At 34.3% G+C, this 24,821-nt stretch overlaps 1 protein-coding gene across 1 annotated transcript; it reads right to left on the reverse strand.

Moving 5' to 3' along the window:
• Window positions 1-1,010: 1,010 nt before the first annotated feature.
• Window positions 1,011-18,717, reverse strand: LOC124400499 (probable E3 ubiquitin-protein ligase HERC4). Its single transcript, XM_046872391.1, is given in 25 exon segments — window positions 1,011-1,902; window positions 2,879-2,981; window positions 3,117-3,300; window positions 4,695-4,765; window positions 4,861-4,924; window positions 5,325-5,491; window positions 6,420-6,551; window positions 7,529-7,627; window positions 7,752-7,835; window positions 8,748-8,846; window positions 9,008-9,082; window positions 9,190-9,356; window positions 10,426-10,618; window positions 10,770-10,875; window positions 10,978-11,037; window positions 12,063-12,178; window positions 12,254-12,327; window positions 12,411-12,538; window positions 12,760-12,890; window positions 14,913-15,004; window positions 15,183-15,404; window positions 16,934-17,010; window positions 17,317-17,431; window positions 18,425-18,485; window positions 18,488-18,717. Coding segments are annotated over 25 exon segments (2,997 nt in total). The 5' UTR covers window positions 18,653-18,717; the 3' UTR covers window positions 1,011-1,690.
• Between the last annotated feature and the right edge of the window lie 6,104 nt (window positions 18,718-24,821).

Raw genomic sequence — 24,821 nt, forward strand, 5'->3', positions numbered from 1 at the left:
AGACCTAAACTGCATTTCGTTGCCTTGTACTTGTACATGTGTAATGACAATAAATTTAAATCTAATCAAATTTAATCTGAACTAATCTAATACTGATTAATATTTATGCCATCTCGGGGAGTTTTTCCTTGCCACAGTCACCACCGGCTTGCTCATCAGGGACAAACTTACACTTATAAAGAACATATTCACTTTTAATCACCACATTATCTGTGTAAAGCTGCTTTGAGACAATGTTCATTGTTAAAAGCGCTACACAAATAAAAATGAATTGAATTAAATTAATTCTCCTGAGTAAAAGCCTGAGTAAAATTGAGTAAATAAAGTCTTCTTATATGGAGATAATATAAAATTATAATCATTAATACATGATCAGGATGTTTGATATGAAATTCAACAAAGAAACTTTTTGAAAATGATTTTCCGAGATGTTTTGGGAAACAAGTTGTCAACACGTAGGGGCAGAAACCCTGAAGCACAAGGAGAACATGGATATACAGGCAGGGATATACAGTATATATATAAAAAAACATCCATAGAGATGTGAGTTTTACAATCTGGAACTGAAATAGAAATATTTATAATAAATTAGGGGGTTAGTAAACACAGGTACTGATGTAGGTGAGGTGAGGAGGTCTGTGGTGCAGTCCGCATTCCAATTCATCCCAAAGGTGTTCAATAGGATTGATGCCAGAGCTCTATAGCAGGGGATCATTAACTCCAAACCATACAAAACATATCTTCAAGGAGTTTGTTTTGTATACAGGGGCATTGTCATGGAATGGAATGGGTTTGGGTGTCCTAGTTCAAGTAAAAAATTTGATGCTACTGCATCCATAGACACCCTGTACAATTATGTGTTTATACTTTCGTCTAGACAGACAGACAGACAGACAGACAGACAGACAGACAGACAGACAGACAGACAGACAGACAGATAGATAGATAGATAGATAGATAGATAGATAGATAGATAGATAGATAGATAGATAGATATTGTCCTTGCAACGTACAGTTGTATAGTTTATTTAAACACATTATTAAAAAGTTTACATTTTATACATATACATTTATTACATATTATACACATGTTCATAGAGAAGCCTGGAGTCTACACCAGGAAACTTGGGACCCAAGTTCACATTTATAGTAGTGTGATTTGCTTTAGGTTATCCATATGAAAGCCTTCAAAATAAGTTAAATTAATTAACATAACATGGTATTTAATAAAGTCCTTAACAAGATATCTATGACTCGACAATGTGTAGTCTGTTGCGAGATATAAAATATAACAGTTAAGAAGAAAAGCTTAAAATTATAAAGGTAACACTAGATTTAATGCATTTTTTCTAAATTAATGTAAATGTTTATTTACATATATATAAGCCTTTCTGAAAGAAAACTAATCACTCAGGCTTGTTTTATGTGAACCAGGAATAATGTGCGTTATTCGCTCAATAAGACTCCACATCCAGACTCCCTAATTCCATTCTGATCCCAGGTCTGGCCAGACAATTCGATTCTACATAATATTTGAAACATAAAAAAATAAATACCCTGATTTTTCTAAAAAGGACCCACCCCATGTAATTAGGCTGATATATTAACACACAGTACTGCTACGAACAAAGTCCATATTTTTTATATACCAGCACGAAGAGAAATAAAAAGATCTGATAAAACATTCTTGTTATTCGTCCCAGAATCCTCTTTTGTGACGTATGGCCTCGATAAGCTTTGTCTGGAGTATTTCTTTTGTTTCGTATACAGGAAGATCCAGTATGTTATGGCAGGTGTAGGATTTGGGCATATGATCCTGTGTGGAGTTAAACAGGGGTCGCACTCTCATCTTCACCTGTTCCATACCCAGTATGGGAACCCGCTCAGAGCTTGTCAGGAACACTGCAGAATGAAAATGCACCAGTTTATATAATAATATTTTATAGTTCCTAATACAACTTTAAAGTGATCTTAAAAGGGATCATTTTAAAGGGATAAAAAATAATTAAAAAAAAAAACATTTTCTTTATGATTTTTTAAAACTTTCCTCTATATCATGTCTTAACAGCTTTAACTGTTGCAGTAAAAATGTGTCTTTTTAAGAACTCAGATTTCATTCACTAACAACTACAGCATTATATAATATTTATCTAAAGGCTTAGCATCATTAGGTACAGTCATGCCATGTCATGTATCCCTGAGCACTGAAGTCAGTGGGTAGAATCATTTGTTTTATCAGCTGGATTTCATGTCACAGGCATTCCTTTTATCTGCATATATGATCTGTCAAATAATCTGTATCCCTCTTTAACCCTCATACTGTCTATATTGTCTACAAGTCACGTCAAGTTTATTTCTATAGCGCTTTTCACAACAGACATTGTCTCAAAGCAGCTTTACAAAAATCAACAGTTAAGGTGAATGGTGTGCATTTATCCCTGATGAGCAGCCGTGGTGACTGTGGCAAGGAAAAACTCCCTTAGATGTAATGAGGAAGAAACCTTGAGAGGAACCAGACTCAAAAGTGGAACCCATCCTCATTTGGGTGACATCAAGAGTTTGATCATAAATCTTGCATAGTCATAATCATTGTCTTGCATAGTGTGTTTTTTCTTGTCTGTTTTGTCTTGTATAGTCCAAGCTGTATGTATATATATACAGTATATAATTATTATTGTAATTTCTGAAAGAAGGCATACCATTTATACCCTTCCTCAGCTTGGTGAAATTTAAACATATTTGATTTTAAGGCAGTTAAGGGTAAATGACACACAAAATCAAATATGTTTAAATTTCACCAAGCTGAGGAAGGGTATAAATGGTATGCCTTCTTTCATAACAATCTAAATACACAATTATCTGTATTAATGTGACTTACTTAGGAAGGCTTTCTTGTCCTGGCTTGACAGTTTTTTAAACACTTTCCAGAACAAAACAATGGTTGGATGTTTTGCTGTAAATCCATCTTCATAGGTTGTATTCTGTTTATCATAAAATGAAACATGGACATGAGTTTAAATAAAAAACAGATCCCATTTTGTAGTAGATAAAACAAAATTAATACAAAATATCAGAATATTCTATTAGGAAAGAAAACTAGATGTAGGTGTGTTTACCGCTTTGAATACTTTCCAGTCGTAATTATCTGAGCCCAGCATCACTTCTCTGAGCTCCTCTGGCTTAAATAAGCTCACCAGGTTTCGGTCACATACTTTGTAGAACCCCTTCTTGAACTCATTAAACTCTTGCTCTACTGACTTGTTTAGCACGTAATCCACGTACGCATCCACGAATACACCCCTGTCAAAGAAATAAAAGTGGTCATTGTTGACGTCTATGGGATTAACAATACAGAAGCAGGAAAGCAGAGAAAAAACAAGAGCTATCATAGAAGAGACAACGTGTAAGGTGCAATATGAGACTTAATACACGTGCTACCTAACGATGACAACAGTGAATTATTAATGATGTGTATAGATCATGTGACCTGAAGGGGCTGTAGTCTGTGGCTGTAGGCATGATCCTGACAAGGAGAATAAGCAGCACTCTGGAAATAAATGTAGAGAAATACACCAACCAGGCATAGCTTTTTGGCCACTGATCAGGCATAACATTATGACCACCTGGCTAATATTGTGTTGGTCTCCCTTTTGCTGCCATAACAGTCCTGACCCATCGCTTCTGTAGCTCAAATTGCTGAAGAAGTTAAATCTGTTAATGCTTGATTGGTCAGGACTGTGATCGGTGATCGGTGCATCGATAATCCTTGTTCACCACTGTTCCTTCCTTGGACCACTTTTAATAGATACTGACCACTGCAGACCAGGAACTACACACAAGAGCTGCAGTTTTAGAGTTGCTCTGAACCAGTCACAAACAAATTGGCCCTCGTCAAACTCGCTCAAATCCTAACACATCAATTTTAATTACAAAATGTTCACTTGCTGCCTAATATATCCTACCCACTAACAGGTGCCATGAAGAGATAATCAGTGTTATTCACTTCACCGGTCATTATGTTATAATGTCATAATCTCATAATGTTATGCCTGATCAGTGTATTTCTACAAGCAGCTATTGAGGGGCCAAGCACCACTTTTTAATCAAATGACACCAATTAATTATTTTGAGTGTTCATTTGAGGTCTTCTTTGGAAGGTGAGATGATGCCTGAGGAATGGAATAGGAGTGTGCTGGTACCGGTTTTTAAAAATAAGGGAGATAAAGTTGATCAGTCACAACATGAAGTTATGGAAAAGAGTAGTGGAAGCCAGGCTGAGAGATGATTTGACCATCTGTGAGCGACAGAATGGTTTCATGCCGAGGAAGAGCACCACAGACCCATTAATTGCTTTGAGAATGTTGATGGAGAAGTTTAGAGAAGGTCAGAAGGAGTTGCATTGTGTGTTTGTGGATTTAGAGAAATCGAACAACAGGATGCAGAGAGAGGAGTTGTGGTATTGTATGAGGATGTCAGGTGTGGCAGAGAAGTATGTGAGGGTGGTGCAGGACATGTATGAGGACAGTGTGAGAGCAGTGAAGTGTGCAGTAGGAATGACAGACTGGTTTAAGGTGGAAATGCATCAAAGATCGGCTCTGAGCCCTTTTCATTTACTGTATGTGAAATAATTTAATCAGAACTGTAATTTCACACAAAAAAAATCATTATTGATTGTTCATGAAAATGGAACTAACTTGTTCAAGCTTGTCACGGCTTTGCCAGGCTCATCTGGTTCCAATTCGACTTCATTGTTGTTGCATGAAATCTGTGCATGTTATAAAAAAAATATTAGTGTAAAATAAATAATAGCTGGAGGTTTACAGAACAGTATGCTGACTATTCAAAATAATGTACACTTACAGTGTAGGTCATGCACATGTTTTCAACATCATCATCACTGTAGTTCAGTAAGTACTGCAAGCTCCTGAATAAACACATAAACAATAGATTTAAACAGACTTGATTTTCCTATAATGGCGCATCCCTGATTGTTTTATTTTTCTTATACCATTGTAATTTGCCAACAAATTTATTCTTCATTGATGATAGTTACATTTAATGCTGTGCAACACCCAGAAAGCAAGCATTTTTCTTCTGATTCCTGAAGTTACAGCATTTTAAATGTAAAATGCATTGTAATTTAGCTTAGAATGAAGCATCCACTAGAAAGGTCGCTGTGTATATGGTATTAGTGAAGTAGCTCAGTGGTTAAGAAGTTACTGATCAGAAGGTCACTTTGACCAGCCAGAATCAACAGTACTGTGAATTAACACAGAATAATATAAAAAGGTATAGTGAATAATTATGACTGCTTTTAAACATACCGGCCTACGTCAGGATTCAGCTCAGTGAAATCGTCAAGAGAAGGTCTGATGTCGAGAAGTTTTTTAAACATTGCCAAAGGAAAGACCATGTTCACGACACAGTTGTTGTTAAAAGCCAGACCACACAGAAGTCCAAAGAAAAAGTATCTGTCCTCTGTGAATTTAAGCTGAAGGAAACAGAAAAAGCATGAGGTTAAAGAAAGCAATTACTTTTTACCACCTAATCATGTGGAAGCACCAGTTGATTTCACACATAGATTTTCAGGAACTCAGCATTCCAGAACATGATTTGCAGATTAGGAACCAATTGAGTGGTAGGTGTTCTACTGAATGTCATGAATTCTTTAAACCAAAATTAATAACATAAACATAGTCTGAATGTTTGCACCCAGCTGTCACATTCATTCACACCTAGAAACTATTTTACAAACCCAGTCTACCCATTGGGCATGTTCTTGTGTGGTGGGAGAAAATCTGTGAACCCAGAGAAAACCCTTTTCAGAGAACCTGAATAAAAATCTGGACAGAGAGTAAATTGAGCTCTGGACTGAATTAGGGATCCTGGATCTATGAGTCAGCAACAACACCCACTGTACCTTCTTTTAATTGCAAAGCTTAAGTAATGGCACCCTTGTCTTTGTTTGGTTGGCCAACAAACTTATTGACCCTTTTACTAATGGTTCAGTGAGTAGGAGCGCAGTATCATGGCTGATCCTGCGCTTTGACCCCAGCTTCTGAGCAGAATTTAACTGTGCTGTAATGTCTATGTGACAAATAAAGACTATTCTATTCTATTCGATTCGATTATATTCTATGAGTAGGACAAGGAAAAGTGACATGCCATAGATTCACAGTCTTAATACTTAATTCAATAACAAAAAAATTCTCAAAAATGTTATTATTGTCCATCACGAGTCCCCACTACACACATAATATGTTTCACACACTTTTCAGTGGATTAGTGACCACAAATCAACTCCTACTTTTTTCAAACTTATGTTCCACATAGAGTGTAGATACTGACTGCATAATTACAATGTACTGATACTGATGTAATGATACTGTAAGACTTTCATAACTGTTTCTTTGCCTTACCTCCGGAACAGTAAACCACTTCAGGGTTTCTGTGTCCAACTTTTTCAATTCTTGTTTTAGTATTTTAAACACTTCGTAGAAGAAATCGCTCTGATTGACATTGCTCCTTTCCAAGTTCTCACAATACACCACCTGCAAGTTAAATACACACAACACAGTATTACTGCAGCTGTTTTTGCTAATACAGAGTAAACACAGCACAGAGACTTAAAGGCCCTCTAAAAAAAGCTTTTTGTCTGAAAAAAATGATTCTTCATATCTTGGACATTAGATTTAAAAATTAACAATGGACATGAAAACATGGGATTGAAGTTTCTGACTCTTTTTATTTAATTTTTTTTGGAAAAGAAATAAGAAACGTCACACTCAGTACATTTCAGTACTCATCTCTAGTTATACATAAATTCAATTAAACTTTTAAAAATTGCAATTTCTCAGAGCAGTTGCACCGAAAAATACTATTTCTATTTAAGGGTTTAGAGTTTGTCACTTTTAAATGTACTAATGAATAATTTCTTCCAAAGTTATTTAGTGTGCACAGATTCAGGTCCAAAAATAGAAAGTTTGTTTATTTTAGGTCAAACACAATACTGAAGATTGTTCTGGAAAGTTAATACCAGGCTAGTGTTATAACAGCGTGATTATTATCATGTTATTGCATCATACAATTTAAAAGCCAATCATAGGCCACTATGTAAATCCAGACCATACAACCCTGGATTACAAATACATTTTTGTTTATTGTTGGTGGTCTTGTTATACTAAATATTCGATACATAACTTTTAATCATTGAATTCATTTGTGGGTTCGAGCCCCAACATTGCCAAGCTTGAACATGACCCATAACCCTCTTTGTAGCAGAGGTGCCATGTCATGGCTGACCCTGTGCTCTGACCCTAACAAAGTTCTGAATAAGCTGGGATATGTGAAGAAAAATTTAAATGTATTGTACTGTATATCTGTTACAAAAGAATAAAGGCTTCTTCTTCTTCTTCGAACCACCTTGATTCCTGTTGCCATGTTAAGTAATTTAGTTGTAAATGTACAATTATCCAAATCTTCAAAATGAGGTTTTTAAAAACAACATCAAGCTTGCATTTGCCCGTACCTGCAGAACACCCTTCAGGTCTTGTTCACTAGCAAACATCAGTTGTTGAAAACAGTCTTCTAGAAGTGCGTTGCGTCTTAAACCAATATTAATGGCTCGCTACGGAGTTACAGAGAAATCAGTAATAATCAGTGATCAGATATCAGTTATAATGTATTTACACTAGATCTATTGAAAATTCACCCCACAAACAAAAACATTATAAATGTATTCAAGTACACACCCTCATGTCTCTCAACTTTAGAAGACTGTACTTCGCCTCAAGAGTGAAGATGCAAAGACTTGAGCTCAAAAGTCTTAAGGTGATCTGCATTGAGGGAAATAAAACGCAGTGGTTACGATGTAAGGAATAAAACTTTGCAGTTATAAGAAATCATGTGTTTGTCTAATGAGACATGAAGCAAAGTAAAGTTACGGTTCACACACTGAAGGTAATTTTTATACAATAACAACATGTTATTCAAGTGTTTTATTTGTCTTATACCACAGCAGTTTTGATAACTAATACACACTTTTGTGTTTTTCCGCACAAAAGCTGCTACTATGAAGAATGGGCTTACTACTAAAAGAAAGAACTCAAATGGGCAGGATGGGTGATACTCCAGGTCTAGGACTGAGAACCTGTAACTTATGCTATATAACAGATATATAGACTGTCACTTATACTATATAACAGCAGCTATAACCAGTCTTGTCTTGTTTCTCATTTCCTATCCATTTCCTTTCTATCTATCTATCATCTGAATATATATTCATCTATCTATCTATCTATCTATCTATCTATCTATCTATCTATCTATCTATCTATCTATCTATCTATCTATCTATCTATCTATCATCTGAATAAATATTCATCTATTCATCTATCTATCTATCTATCTATCTATCTATCTATCTATCTATCTATCTATCTATCTATCTATCTATCTATCATCTGAATATACATTCATCTATCTATCTATCTATCTATCTATCTATCTATCTATCTATCTATCTATCATCTATCTATCTATCTATCTATCTATCTATCATCTGAATATACATTCATCTATCTATCTATCTATCTATCTATCTATCTATCTATCTATCTATCTATCTATCTATCTATCTATCTATCTATCTATCTATCTATCTATCATACTATCATACTGTGGTATCAGATATAGTAAATATATCAATAACAAAATTCAGAATGGTTTTGAATGCGAAAGTCACCCACTATATGTTGCTGCTCTTCTGCCAACGCCGCGTTAATGTCGATGTTCCGCCATTCAAAACCACAATTAAAAAAATTGATGTCCCTTTGAATAGCGTTCAACTGGAATTAAAAGAAAAAATATATTTCGATATTACTTTAAACTTCTGCTTTTGCAGAACATCACTATTAGATGTGCAATTTTTAATCAGGTAAAGAACTAAATGTTCTCCATCTGACATTGAAAGCTTTCTTTTTGACAAAGATTACAGTTTATTCAATACCTTGTCGCACAGATCATTGATCTCATAGATGATAAAATCTTCAGGTTTGAGTTCTCTTTGGTTCTTGCAGGAAGCCTACAGAATACAAACGAAAAACAGATGCTGTGAAAATTATTCGTCTATTTATTCATTTGTTTTACAGCCTATATTTTCGAAATTGTAATTATTTTCATTAAATTCACCTTGTAGAGCAGCTGGAGGACTTGGGCTGATTCACGTAATTGTATACGCATGGCTTGTATTTGTCTAAAGTCAAACGTCACCGCAGTGATCATTTCTGCGGTTTTAGTGTGAAAATGCTCCTTTACTGTTTTCAGGAAGGTTTCAGGGAGTTCAGACCAGAAGTTCTCTAAACAAACAAAAAACACAAAACACAAATCGTGTTTGCATGAAGTGTATCACTGTTTTTCTGCTCACTAGGGGAATGCAGTAGGACCAGTGCACCATGTTCTCAACAGTTTACATTAGTTTAAGTTGACTTTCTTTCTGCTACCGTTTATGTGGAGATATACAAAGGAACAATGAGATTTCTCACAGGACTGCTGTGCTACATTTTTTTTTCCTTTTCCCTTTTTTTGCACTAAATGTTGCACATGTGCACTTTGTGTTATGTGTAATTCTGTGTTCCTTCTGTTCATTTATGTTGTTTGCTGTAGCACCTTGGTCCTGGGGGAAACGCTGTTTCCTTTCACTGTGTACTGCACTGTATATGGTTGAAATGACAATAAAGCCTACTTTGCTTCACTTGACTTGATGATGAAGTGTATAAACATACAGCATAACCTACATAAACAAAATACATCCTATCCATAGGTTTGGATAATTGTTGTGTTTGACTGTTTGTTTCGGTTATATTTTTACTCGATGTTACTGTGCACCTGTTTAATATCAGTTCATGATTAGTTTGCATGTGTATACTTTGATATTGATCGTCTTTGTAGATCGACTTTGCAGGTTTTCTCAATATGTTTGTCTAGTTATTCAGAATTATGATTACTACTCTATATTACTCTATATTAAGTGCCAAAAGCTCATTTTATCATGTGCCTTAGTACAACTGCACTAGCAAAAGGATGGGGAAAAAAAATAAAGGAAAAAAAACCCTGACGTCTGCTTAAAATAAACAAGAGTAAGTGTATTTCTATTTTTGGGGATAAACACTACATTTTTTTATTATCTATATAAATATTTTGGACAAGGAACAAAATTATGTTGCTGCATCTTTAAATAGGATATAATTAATCATCATGTTTGTATGTAAATGATTGGTTTCTATGAGATCTAGAGCTAAAGGGTCCCGCACTACTTTCTTACACAGAATTCCTATATGACACACTTGAGCTGCGCTTTCTCACATCTACTTGTTATCAGACATTAATATCGGCTCCAAACCGAGTCAATATCATAATTAGGCTTACCTAAAACCGCCTGCATCCAGGGATCCAGTCTTAAAATGGCAGAAGCGTATGACTCTCGAAGCTTTGTCTCATGTCCTTGAATTTTTAGCACTCGAAGGAGTTCAGGCAAGATGATGAAAACCCTCAAAGCCTCAATACCAACAATGTTCAAGCCCAGACAGGGGAGAAGATCATTCTTTACCACTTTCTTTACCTGAAACAGATAAACCAGGATATATTAAATCCCTAGGAAGATTTAATCTTTCAGGATTAAAGATTTTTGTTTATAAATGTTTACAAGCTAAAGAAATTGTAGATAGCTCTGTATGGATCTGTTTGTTTAACATGAGCATTTGTTGCTTTACCTCCAACAGCACCCTTTCCTCTTCAGCCAACCGATCAAAAGCAGCTCTCACTGAATCCATATCCAAACCAGAGACATGTGTGGATGTTTGGTAGTGTCGATCACAACTACATGTAACACACATACATTTAAAAATGATTATTTTCTAGAATTTTATTATGCATTTTGTAATATGAGTAATCTATTTTTAATAAATCGGTCCAAATTACCTTTTTACAATGAAGCTCCCATTGATGCAAGATGGAGATGAGAAAACTCTTTTTATTTCTCTATGGTAGTCAAAAAAAAAAAAAAAGGATGTAAATCATGTAAATCGTGATCAGATAATCTGTAGTGTCACATTCAGGATACATTTTACAACTCTATATATATATATGTCTATATTCTCTTGGTCCTGGTGTGTTGGATTATGATTATAACACTTTAAGTGTTGTTTGAAGACTGCTGGTACCTGCACATCATATCTGCACAAAGGAATTACATGAGGCACATATATGCGTCTCTTTAACGATTTTGGAGTCGCTGTCAAGACCTTTTTTTTTTTTTTTTTTTTTTAAATGTCATTCATTCCTTTGCCCACCAGATGTCGCCAGTGTGTCCTTTTGCTCTTTCCTGATCACCCCCTGTATTTAAGTGCTGTGGTTTTGGAGATGTTCTGCCCCAGTCATTTAGACATTACAATTTGGCCCTTGTCAGATTTACTCAAGTCCTTGCGCTTGCCCATTTTTCCTGCTTCTAACACATCAACTTTAAGGACAAAATGTTCACTTGTTGCCTAATTTATCTCAGGTACCACATTAGGTACCACAATAAAAGATCACGTGTTATTCACTTCACCGGTCATAATGTTATAACGTCATAATGCTGTGCCTGGTCAGTGTATAATCTACCGTGTGTGTTTCAGTTTCCAATGGCCTCAGCCTTTATTAGATTTATCTGGTGCAAGTTTCCTGTCCTTGTTTTGTTTTTGACAAATTGTTTTCTTTTTTCCCTAGCTAGGATTTAGTTATTATTTTGTTTTTTTCAAGAAAGTTTTATGTTTTAATGTACCCCTTTTATTGTGACCTCACGATTTCTACCTTTTGTTTATGGAAATTGCGCTGCTCAAAGTAGCTTGTTTTTTTTTATGCTTTTTGACTTTGTTTTCGGTTAAAATCATAAAACTTTCAACCAGTTCGAGTCCATCTCTGACCCCATTTCTCTGTTAAGTCTTCGTCCTGACCGTGCCTTGTTAACCTGAATGTCTAATAAGTCATACCATATTTATATAGTGACACAATTGAAAAAAACTCACTTTTTGAAGGTCCGCCACTGTTTTGATTCACAGTTAGACACCCATCTGTTAATCATGTTGTCCCCTAATGTAAGAATCCCCCTCCTTTGGTTAGGCTCCAAAATACTTTCAGATGTCTACAAACCAAAAACAAAGTATGAGGCCATCTAATTTTATGGATTAATAATAAAAACAATCATGGTGTATCTTACCGTTTTCGAGCACAAGGCAAAAGAATGATTCCCACCAGCAACGATGCTCTCAATTGTATGGATGTTATTCGCCGCTGTGCATGAAGTTTTGATATTAATTAATATTTCATCATTATGGGATTATATACAAGTTAATCTTCATAAGGTTGGTGAATACCTGAATGCAGCTCAACAGGAAGTGGAATACACTGATTGGTATTTTGGCCATTTCCCAGTTGTCCTTGTTCTCCACATCCAAATGAGTAGATCTTGTTTGACGATTTGACCAGTGCCAGAGTGTGATTCCTAAATTACGTAGAAAAAAAAAATTATAATATGATATATTGTATGATATAATTTCCTCATTCCTCAAAACTTTTTTATTCCTCATTTTTAATTTAGTGTTTTGGAGTATTAAACAGATTGATAATGATGTAAATATTATGAAGTAAACTGTATAATGTAATTTTATTAGAACAAATCATTTCATACTGCCTACATGTCAGATGATTAGACACAGTACACACCTCCCACATGTGATCTGGGACACGTTTACACCCCACAGCTCATTAACAACCCGAGGACGAAGTTCATCATTTAGTGAGTTATGACCAAGCTGCCCGTAACGACCTGATCCAAACGTAAATACTGTTCCTCCCTGAAATGAAAAAAAAATCAAAAATCAAAATGACTACATTTAAATATTACAGCATCTAAAAGTGATATCGATTACCTCCTTAAAAAGTCGTGCAAGTATTCATTTGTTTGTTTTTACTATGAATCTGAGACAATACTACTACTGTTATAGGAAAATATTTAACAATTAAATAGCTTCTTTAAACAAGTGAACAATTTAACATTCCTCATGACAGAGTTTGACAAGGAAAATGGTAACTGAATGGTTAAGACTTTGGATTTCTGAAAAATAGGTCATGGGATTAAATCCCAGGACCATCAAACTGCCAGTGCTGGGCCCCTTAACCCTCACTTTCTCAGGTATAAATAAGATTAATGTAAATTGCTCTGGATGAGGACGTCTGCCAAATGCTATTAATGTAATTATGTTGGCTTATTTCACAAGCTGGAAGGAAGTAAGGAAGTAAGGAAGGAAGGAAGGAAGGAAGGAAGGAAGGAAGGAAGGAAGGAAGAAAGAAAGGAAGGAAGGAAGGCTTGAAGGAAAGAAGGAAGGCTTGAAGGAAGGAAGTCTTGAAGAAAGGAAGAAAAGAAGGATGGCTTAAAGGAAAGAAGAAAAGAAGGAAGGCTTGAAGAAAGGAAAGAAGGAAGGCTTGAAGGAAGGTAGAAATAAGGAAGGCTTGAAGAAGGAAGAAAAGAAGGAAGGCTTGAAGGAAGGAAGGGAAGAAGGAAGGATTGAAGTAAGGAAGAAAGATAGGAAGAAATGAAGAATTGAAGGAAGTCAGATAGAGTGGCAGAGACGCCAATTAAAAATATATAGCTGGATAAGTCAGAAAAAGCTAAAGTGCTGAGTTTAGTGTTTATGAAGGTTTTTGAAGTTAAAACGGTTCAAATTTGTTCACCGAAAGTCGATGGGTATTTTTGCAATTTTGAAACTTGTGTAATGGCAATGCTGTGATTTTGATCACTAAGTACATTAAGGTATAACAGACTGAAGGTCTGTGGGCAGTTTGTTGTATGCAGCTTGAAAGATTTGGGAGTTTATACAATCAGAAATTGTTCAGTGGAAGTCAGTAGAGGTTTTCGGTTAATTTGAGCTTGTGTAATGTAAAAACAATCATTTCAACCAGTTACAAGAATCATACCATGCTAACAACATAACTGAAAAAGAAGATTAAACAACAGAACATAAGGCTGGTTTTGTGACAACATAATGAGGTGGTGAGGGAGTTATAAAAGAGTGTTACTGTTATCTGTCACAGATTGATAGCTTTATGTTTTTCTTTCCTCATGTTTCCTGTTTTTCCACATGTTGCCAGTTTCTGAGAGACTTCTCATTTGCTAAAACGTTTTGGATTTTGATCTGACTTGAACTTTTGTGTTGTATTTTTTGTGAACTGAATTTATTTTGATAAAAAATGTATGGTATTTTCTGTTTTATACTTTGTAATGAAGACAATGGATATTGCTTAATTCTCAAGTTTGTCTCACTATTTGAGACACACACCTCCCTGTAGCAGACTGCTAGAGTTCCTGCTTCTCACACAGCCAAACCTGGTTCAAGCCATGACCCTGACGTTACTACCTGAAATTGTGAGCCAATTTGTCAACTATTTAATTTTTTCCATTAATGAAACAAACATATCATTTATTCATTCCTAGTTATTCCCTGGAATGTCCTAGCATGTGATTCTTTTCATAAATGTAAAGTATGACCTCCCAGAGAACAGATTTAACTATTAGAGGTTTTATAGATCTATTTGTATGAAACCTCTGCCAACCTCTTGTAAGTTTTTCCTATAATGATTATAATGTATTATAACAAATGCATCAAACATGAACCTGCAGTTGCATTTAAATAATTGTAGGTACTGATGTTATAGAAAACTACATTTCTGACCAATCAGATTTTAGGAATTAACAGTGGGGTGATATAATGGATGGTATAAGACTGTAGAAAGTTGGACCTCTAATGGATTTTAGGGTATTTAAAGACAAAATTACTATGTGGTAATGTGCATAGTGACCATTAGTTCTGTAACAATACCTTCGACAAAGTAGCAGTGTGTTCCTCTCCACATGAGATGGAAATGGTTTTCTTTTGGTTCAGGTTATTCACACAGGTTGGAACGTAAATGTCTGTGGCAAGAAGTCAAATAGTTATTAAATGAATAGTAGTCAAAATAATACTTTAGGGTGTTGTTATACTTCATCTAACAGTAAAAGATTGAACCTAAATTTATTATTATTATTATTTTTTTTTGCAAATCTATCAATATGTGAATTATAAAATGAGGTTTAAATAAAATCAGCACACCCTCTGTATGTCCCAGGCCCAGCTGTCCAGCACTGTTCCTGCCCCAGCCGAACACCGCTCCAGAGAGGGACAGGGCGAAGCTGTGGTCTCCTCCAGCACTGATCTGAGCCAGAGGGACCCCACACAGAGACTCGAGGAGCTCAGGAGACAAAGAGCTCGACTTCCCTTTCCCCAAACCCAACTGCCCCCTCGAGTTCTGACCCCATGTGAACAGCTGACCATCTGAGAGGATAAAAAAGAAAGAAGCATCCACTTCAACACATCCCATAATACAAAGTTAGCTGGTCTGTAAAGCGAGTCTGGCAAATGCAATGAATGCTAATAAAGTTTAACATTTAAGTTAACATTCGAACATTTAGGTAAAGTTTTATCATCATTCATTTCATATTTTAAAACGTTTGAAATGTCATATTTCTCAAAATGTGTGTATAAGATGAAAGATGGAAATAAAAGGAAAAAAGTTAAAATTCTGTGCATTTTTTGTGCAAATTGCATGCATCAAAAAAATAGAAATTACAAATAAAATTAAAACGTTAGGCTTTTGTTTCTACACTTTAATTGTTAAATGTTTTTCTAATCCTTTCCTTCTCCATACTCCAATTTATTCCACCCACACATCACCTCTGCCATATATTTAGTACTCTTTTAGGTTTATTTGAGAAAATTAATAAAATGGCATATATAAGCCAATAATAATGTTTGTTGACTTAAACAGAACATAAAGCTAAGCCTTATATAAAAAATAAGATTTTTAAAAACTTTAATTTGTAGAAATGTATTTTTTAGGCACATTTTAATTAGCACACTGTACAGAAGTGTTGTTTTAATCCCCTCGATGTACACTTAATCACAACAAAGTCCTCTTCACGGAATGAACAATTATTTTGTACACCGAGTTTTTGCAAGTAGAGAAAGGCTCCTAGTATGAGTCAGAGAATGAGACTCATAACATATAAGGCATCTCAACATTCACACACCTGTATGTTAAACTGATGTTAAAAACAAATATCTTTACTCTGTTTAAATGTTTCTTACGGCTTCTCCCATTAGTGGTCGCCACAGCGGATCATCCTTCTCCATACCCCCCCTGTCCTCTACATCTGCCTCTTTCAAACCAACTACCTGCATGTCTTTCTTCACCACATCCATAAACCTCCTCCTTGGTCTTCCTCTTTTCCTCCTTCCCAATGGTTCCATCCTCAGCATTCTTCTACAGATATCCCCCATGTCCCTCCTCTGCACATGTCCAAACCATCTCAATCTCACCTCCCTCACCTTGTCTCCAAAACGTCCTACATGCACTGTTCCTCTAATAAACTTGTTTCTAATCCTGTCCATCTTCATCACTCCCAACGAAAACCTCAACATCTTCAGCTCTGCTACCTCCAGCTCCACCTCCTGTCTTTTACTCAATGCCACTGTCTCTAAACTATACAACATCGCAGGTCTCACCACAGTCCTATAAACTTTCCCTTTCACTCTCACAGATACTCTTCTATCACAAATCACTCCTGCTGCCACTCTTCTCCACCCACTCCACCCTGCCTGCACTCTTTTCTTCACTTCTCTAACACACTCTCTATTATTTTACGTTGTCGACCTCAGGTACCTGAACTCCTCCACCTTCTCCACCTCTTCTCCCTGCAACCGCACCACTTCACTGCCCTCCCTCTCATTCACACACATGTACTCTGTCTTACTCCTACTTACACTCTGTTTAAATGTTTAATGGAAAAATACTCAGTAAATACCGTTTGTCAGGGCCATAAAGTGCTGGTCTCCACATGCAACCTGAACTACAGTTTTATCGCAGAGCTCCTTGATGGGCCTGTGACCAAAAAACAATTATAATATACATCATTATGTAACAGCATTCATTGCATTTTACTCAAATTACTACTATGATTACTATTATTACTACTATCACTACTTCTACTACATTACTAATAATTTTTTTATTATTATTTCTAACATTACTACTACTGGTAGTAGTAAAGGTCCAATTATAAATAAAATATGGGTTTATGGCATTTAAAGATCATAAACCCATATTTTATTTACAATGGGACCTTTACTATATACTATAATATTAATAATAATAATAATAATAATAAATAAATAAATAAAAACATGCCTGCAAACATAAGAATCGTCCAAAGAAAGTGTCTTTCCTCCATGGGCCAGAAGGACAGCATTAGCTTCACCACAGCAGATCAGTCTGATCTTGTCTTTCTTCTGGTCTAGACATTCTACAAATAATAATAATAACAACAGTCACAATAATAATAACAATCATCAGCATTATCATCATCAAATTCATTATAAAACTCATAATAGCTTTTTCTTTCTGATATGCTTAAAAAACAAATCTTTAATACATCATATAATATTCAAATTCTCATTTTGTACTGTTTAGATAATTTGTATATTGTGTTTGTATTGTATTGTGTATATTGTGTATTGTGTTTATATTATATTGTATATCAGTAGGAGTATAAGTGGGGCAGGACAATATGTATAACAACATGGCCTCCAAATATTCAAAGCTATCACACATGGATTGTGAATTAATATTGTATTGTAACTTGCACGTCAGAGGTTTAGAAGAAGAAGAAAGAGCTTTGATTGGTCACACAAAAAGGGTGTTGTTAGGAAGTAGAAGTCAGAGCAATGAGTCAGCCATGAATGCACTCTTGAAGCAAAATGGGTTAAGGATCCAGCAGGAGCAGGGGCAGTTTGGAGGTGTTGGGGCTTGAACCCAGACCTTCTGAGTTGACGAAATGCAGTGATACAGAATAAAATAAAATAAAAGACACCTGGAGCATAATTTAAGAATGCTCCAGATAAATCAGGGAGTTAAAAGTTTGACTGAGGATGACACCTTTGTTGAATGATACCTTACCTTTGTATCATTGAGGGCAAGTCATAGCTGATTGGTAGCTCAGTGATTAAAATATTGGACTACTGATCAGATTTCAAACACCATCAAGCTGCCACTGAAGGGCCCTAGAGCAAGGTCCCGAACCCTCAACTGATCAGATCAAGTCCCACTAGATTTGTCCAAACACCAAATGTCATAAATGTGAATGTGTCCCCCAAACATATTATTCAAACAATTTCCAGTCAATCCTGACCAAAGCCTGCTTCTTCAGTGTGAAGAAATTTGATGTCAAATCTAAGTATATCATGTAATTGAACTGCTCTGTATTCTTTATAGGACAATAATACAAATCAATACATACTGATTTTTCCAGTTTTGACATGTTCTCTGGTGCTCAGTCTGATGACAGATGTGTTTCCTTCCCACGGATAAATCCTATAAGGTTCTTCCCTGGAGAGATATCACTGATCCTGGATTTGGGAGAAAGGTATCCTATTCCGTTGTTTGTGAATTTCACGCTGTCGCTATTCGCTAAACCAAATCCATCCGGTTTCACAGATTCTCCCCAATAACACAACATGATGATCATCCACAGTGCGCCTATGTTTCTGTGCTCGCTGTAGGAGAGTCATGCCTTATATCTGCCCTGCCTGTTTTCATACCTCAGTGAGAGAAAGAAAGGAAAGCGAAAGTGAAACTTAAGAGCTGTGACTGTGTGGCTGCAGTGGAAACAGAAAGCTATAGAATAAATGAGTGGCTGTGACACGTGTGCGACACGTGGGTATCAGTATCAGTATGTTCAATCGTTTCATCTGTATTGTGGAAAAGAAAAGCAAACAGTAACCAATCAGATTACACGAGTTATACTGAAACAATTAGAACAATGTTGTTGTTATACATCATAACAAACATTTTATTTAATTTATAACATATAATATATAACATATAACACATATAACATATAATATAAAATATAACATATAACACATATAACATATAATACAATAGAATATTATCATTTTATATTACAGATTCAAACATTTTTCTTTTACTATCAGGTGTAACTATTATACATTTACACACATTCAGTTTAATAGAATTTTAATTGAATAATTCTAATTTATTTTTAAACTTTGATGTTTTTACCCATTTTTATTATTTTTCTTTTAACAAAAAACAAATATATGTTATATGTTATGTTGTGTTGTGTTGTTTTCTGTGTGTTGTGTGTTATGTTATTTGATGTTATGTTAATTTTATGTTGTGTTGTGCTGTGTTGTTATGTTAAATGTTATGTTGTTGTGTGTTGTGTGTTATGTTATGTTATATTAATTTTGTTATGTTGTGCTGTGTTGTGTTATGTTATATGTTAAGTTGTTGTGTGTTGTGCTATGTTATGTTATGTTATGTTAATTTTATGTTATGTTGTGTTGTGCTGTGTTTTGTTATGTTATATGTTATATTGTGTGTTGTGTTATGGTATATATTATATAGTGTGTTGTGTTATATTATATATTATATGTTATATTGTGTGTTATGTTATGTTATGTTATGTTATGTTATGTTAATTTTGTTATGTTGTGCTGTGTTTTGTTATATTATATATTATGTTGTTGTGTTGTGTTATATTATATATTATATTGTGTGTTGTGTTATATTATATATTATATGTTGTTGTGTGTTGTGTTATGTTATGTTAATTATATGTTATGTTGTTGTGTGTTGTGTTATATGTTATGTTGTTGTGTGTTGTGTTATGTTATATTATATGTTATGTTGTGTGTTGTGTGTTATGTTATGTTAATTTTGTTATGTTGTGCTGTGTTTTGTTATGTTATATTATATATTATGTTGTGTGTTGTGTTATATTATATATTATGTTGTGTGTTATGTTATGTTATGTTAATTTTATGTTATGTTGTGTTGTGCTGTGTTTTGTTATGTTATGTGTTATGTAGTGTGTTGTGTTATGTTATATGTTATGTTATGTGTTATGTTATATTATATTAATTTTATGTTATGTTGTGTTGTGCTGTGTTTTGTTATGTTATATGTTATGTTGTTGTGTGTTGTGTTATGTTATATGTTATATTGTGTGTTATGTTATGTTATATTAATTTTATGTTATGCTGTGTTGTGCTGTGTTTTGTTATGTTATATGTTATGTTGTGTGTTGTGTTTTGTTATGTTATATGTTATGTTGTGTTGTGTTATGTTATATGTTATGTTGTGTTGTGTTATGTTATGTTATATTATATGTTATGTTAATTTTATGTTGTGTTGTGTGTTGTGTTTTGTTATTTTATGTTATAGGTTATGTTGTTTTGTTTTGTGTTATGTTATGTTATGTTATATAAATGGGTTATGTTATGTTGTTATGTTATATAATGTTATGTTACACAGTAAAGTGTCTAAAACGGAACATCTCTTAGCGTACGTTCGAGGTAATAAATGTAGCACTTAAAAATAAAATGTACATAATTTGTCGATTTTGAAACCATACGTCAACTATTAAAGTCAGACCATAGCAGTGGTAAGCTAACTATAGATACATATACAAAAAGAAAACTCTCGGATGAAAACAGATTATTTCTGTTGGACAGATTTATTCGCTTTCACTGCCAACAATGCTGGACTGCCAACACCGGCATGCTTGATATGTGGTGAGAAATTAGTAAAAAGTAAATACGTTGAACGAAATTCCCAAACAATGCACACAATATTTACCGAGACGCATCCAGCTGAATATGAATGGAAAAGAACCATTTGAGAAATGTTGCAGAAACCTGAGCAGAGCAAATTTACCTTCAAACTACGGTGGCCAAGAAGTGCAAAACACATTAACAAATCCGAAAACAAACGAACAAATTAGAAAACACTAACAAATCTGAAAACAAAATAACAAATGCAAAACCAAAATAACAAATCTGAAAACAAAATAACAAATCCGAAAACACAACGACAATTCAGACAAACCGGAAATGGTAGGTATAGTTTGTGAATGGAAACTTACCGATCATTGGATGAGACACCTGTCATTCAAAATATACAGGTATGAAATCTTCGAACTTTGTTTCTTGTACATGTGTAAAGTTCTCCGTTGACTTTAAACTATTTTTTATTTTGATTAGTGCACCTTTAAATATAAGAAAAATAAAAGAAGTAAACATTGACAAACAAGGAGAAACTGGAATGAATTTAAAGCTACTTTGAGAAAGGACAGTCATATGCAGTGATGGAGATGCTGCAGTATATCATCACATAAAGATTTAGTTTGTACACTTTTACACATACGTTCCAACTTTCTCCTGCCACAGACTGTTACTTCAGACGCTTTATGCTCTGATATCCATAACTGGATTTACCAAAATGTTCTCCGTCTAAGACATTTCACTGTGAATAACATTATCTTTGGACTTGTAATGAACAATAACAAAGATGACTTTCTTGTTAAGAATCTACTTCTGATGGGAAAATTTTATATACAAAATCGAAACCACCGTTTTTTTGCATTTTATAATGAGTTTATTTCTTTAAGCCCTCAAAGTGATTAAAAAGAGAAAAGGCCATTAATTTTTTGTCCTTTACAGAAACATATGATTTACAGAATAAGCCATAGCCCTGTTTACTTTAAATTAATTTTATTATTATTATTATAAATTGTATTTATTAATCTTTTTTCCCCTTTCCCCCCTAAATATAGGTGTATAAATTTGTATTTTCCTCCTGTTCTGTGTATTGTAATGTAAATTGTACTTGTTATTGCCAAGTTGTTTGTATTTGGTTAATTGCTTAATAAAAACATAGGGAAAGAAAGAAAGAAAGAAAGACGGTTGTACTTCCTGTATATCTTGAATGACAGGTGTCTCGTCCAATAAACGTTAAGTTTCCATTCACTACTACACCTACCTTTTCTGGTTTGTCTGACTTGTAGTTGTGTTTTCGGATTTGTTCATTTGTTTAGTGCAACGATTCAGACAAACCGGAAAAGGTAGGTATAGTTTGTGAATGGAAACTTAACGTTTATTGGACAAGACACCTGTCAATCAAGATATACAGCAAATACAACAGTTTCTCCTTGCTTTCCAGTGTTTACTTTTGTTATTTTTCTTATATTTAAAGGTGCACTAATCGAAATAAAAAATAGTTTAAAGTCAACGGAGAACTTTACACATGTACAAGAAACAAAGTTAGAAGATTTCATACCTGTATATTTTGAATGAAAGGTGTCTCATCCAATGATCGGTAAGTTTCCATTCACAAACTATACCTACCATTTCCGGTTTGTCTGACTTGTTGTGTTTTCGGATTTGTTCATTTGTTTTTGGATTTGTTAGTGTTTTATAATTTGTTATTTTGTTTTCGGATTTGTTTATTTATTTTCGGATTTGTTGTTTTGTTTTTATATTTGTTCATTTGTTCATTTGTTTTTAGATTTGTTAATGTGTTTGCGGATTTGTTGTTTTGTTTTCGCATTTGTTCATTTGTTTTCGGATTTGTTGTTTTGTTTTCGCATTTGTTATGTTTTCGGATTTGTTCATGCGTTTTGCACTTCTCGGCCACCGTATCAAACAGTGGATAAAGTCTCTATACTTAATATTAGTTGCTAGTTTTGCCGAAATTCAGGAGATAATAAAACGATAAGTTTGTCTCCCATAACCAGGCAACACTCCTACATCCTACCAGTGACAAAAATTTATAAATTGCTACCATCCAAAGACAATAGAAATTACAATAGTGCCCTCTAGTGGTGCAATTAAGTAACTTTACATCTGCATAAAACAATAAATTGTATTCATAAAAAGATCAAAGGGTTTAGGCATTGGACTCTGGTTCAGAAGGTAGAAAGCTCTAATCACAGCATTAACAAGCTTCCACTGCTGAGCTCTTGAACAAGGCCCTTAACCCTCAACTACTCATTTGTAAGTCGAAAAGGATGTCTGCCAAATGTCATAAATGTAAATGTTCAGTTTGCCATCAGAATATTAAATACATAATAAGATACAGTAACATACACACCAGAACCAACAGGTTCAGGGCTAGCTTTTTTCAATACACCTTCAACCTACTAACCTCTACACAACACCGTTAGAACACTGTATAAACGCTGTATATATCTTCTGTACAGGTGTATATACATTGTACATATTGCATATTGTACATTTATATACTTCTCACTCTCTACACATTTTGTGCCTTACATACATCTGCATCTTATTTATATTAATGTGTATCTTTATATCTTACATACTGCCTGCCTAATATTTCACACACGTATACATATATTTAATGTACTTGATTATTTTTGCTTTTTGCACATTTTTGTTTTCAATGCTATAGACTTATAGCTATTTACTTTTAATTTTCAAGTGTCTGCACATTTTTTCACTGCTATAGTCTTTATATTTATTTACTGTACATATGTTTACATATAGATTTACATGGTGTACATATACTACATATTTATCTGCACTTATCAATTTAAACAGTTGCTACTATTTTCACTTCTGGTAGACGCTAAATATATAAAATGTGTGTGTGTGTGTGTGTGTGTGTGTATGTGTGTGTGCACTAATGTACTGTATGTATTTATTACCCGCACACATTCATGCATACAAACATACTAACAAGACAATTGGCACATACAGTAAGTCTTCTTTCCAAATCTGTTTCCAGAGTTGAAGCTACTCATCTTGCAGGATGTCTTTGGATGTGGTAGCATGTAATTAGTTTTTGTCATTTTTAGTTTTTTTTATTAATGGTAATTGTAAAAACTGCACAATAAAGCCAAAGTATTCAATTCAATTGTTTAGTGCTTTTATCAATAAACATTGTCTTTACATTGACAAATAAATAGATTACAAATATGAATTTTACCTTTTTAAAATAGTCTCTACGTTGATCCCTAAAGAGAAAGCCATGTGTGTGTATACCATGAGGTGTATAAATCGGAAACTTACTAACAAAGAAACTAACATTGTCTAATATTTAAAATTGTCTATATAATTGTCACTGAATTTGACAAATTTTTTTTTTTACATCTACACTAATGTACTTTACACAGGCTTCAACGAAAGACACGTTACACACAGTGTAACGGGTGAAATATGTTGCGCTTCATTAAGGAGCATAGCGGTATTTTGGGAATAGCCTGGCACTGCATTCTTTGGTATTACTGCGTGTATGTAAGACTGAGGATTATGTCCTTATGATTTTCTGATGCTCCTTTCACAACTATTTCTCTCGGGAGTTTATCTTTTGGTATCGTTTTGGGTTTAAAATCACCCGATGGAAGTTTTTTCTCCTGATGCCGTGCAGCTCAGAACACAGGTGTTCTAAAATTTTATTGGTCTAATGTTATGGGGTTCAGTTTTTTGGCTTGAAGTTTGTGAAACCGGGAAAAACCCAGGAAAAATTAATTAATTAGATTTTTAGTTGTTTAAGCCGCGGGGTTCAAAACGTGCGAAAAAAGTAGCGGCTTATAGTCCAGAAAATACAGTTTAGTTTTCCTTGTGTGTATATGAGTTATTCTTCATTGCCGTAAATGACAAAATACATCACTGTATTGTTAACAATCAATCAAATTTGCACACAACACAATGTATTATAATGCAGCCTGAAGGTTCCATTGAGGCAGGCAGGTATTATATTTGTTTGGGCCCAGTTCAGATACTTTAATGCACAATTAAATTTCACTCTATGATTTTATTATTACAGCATGAGTACAGTTTTGAATCTAAAAACAGTCAGATAGCAAC

This window comes from Silurus meridionalis, chromosome 2 (assembly GCF_014805685.1).
Source record: "Silurus meridionalis isolate SWU-2019-XX chromosome 2, ASM1480568v1, whole genome shotgun sequence".
Taxonomy (NCBI): domain Eukaryota; kingdom Metazoa; phylum Chordata; class Actinopteri; order Siluriformes; family Siluridae; genus Silurus; species Silurus meridionalis.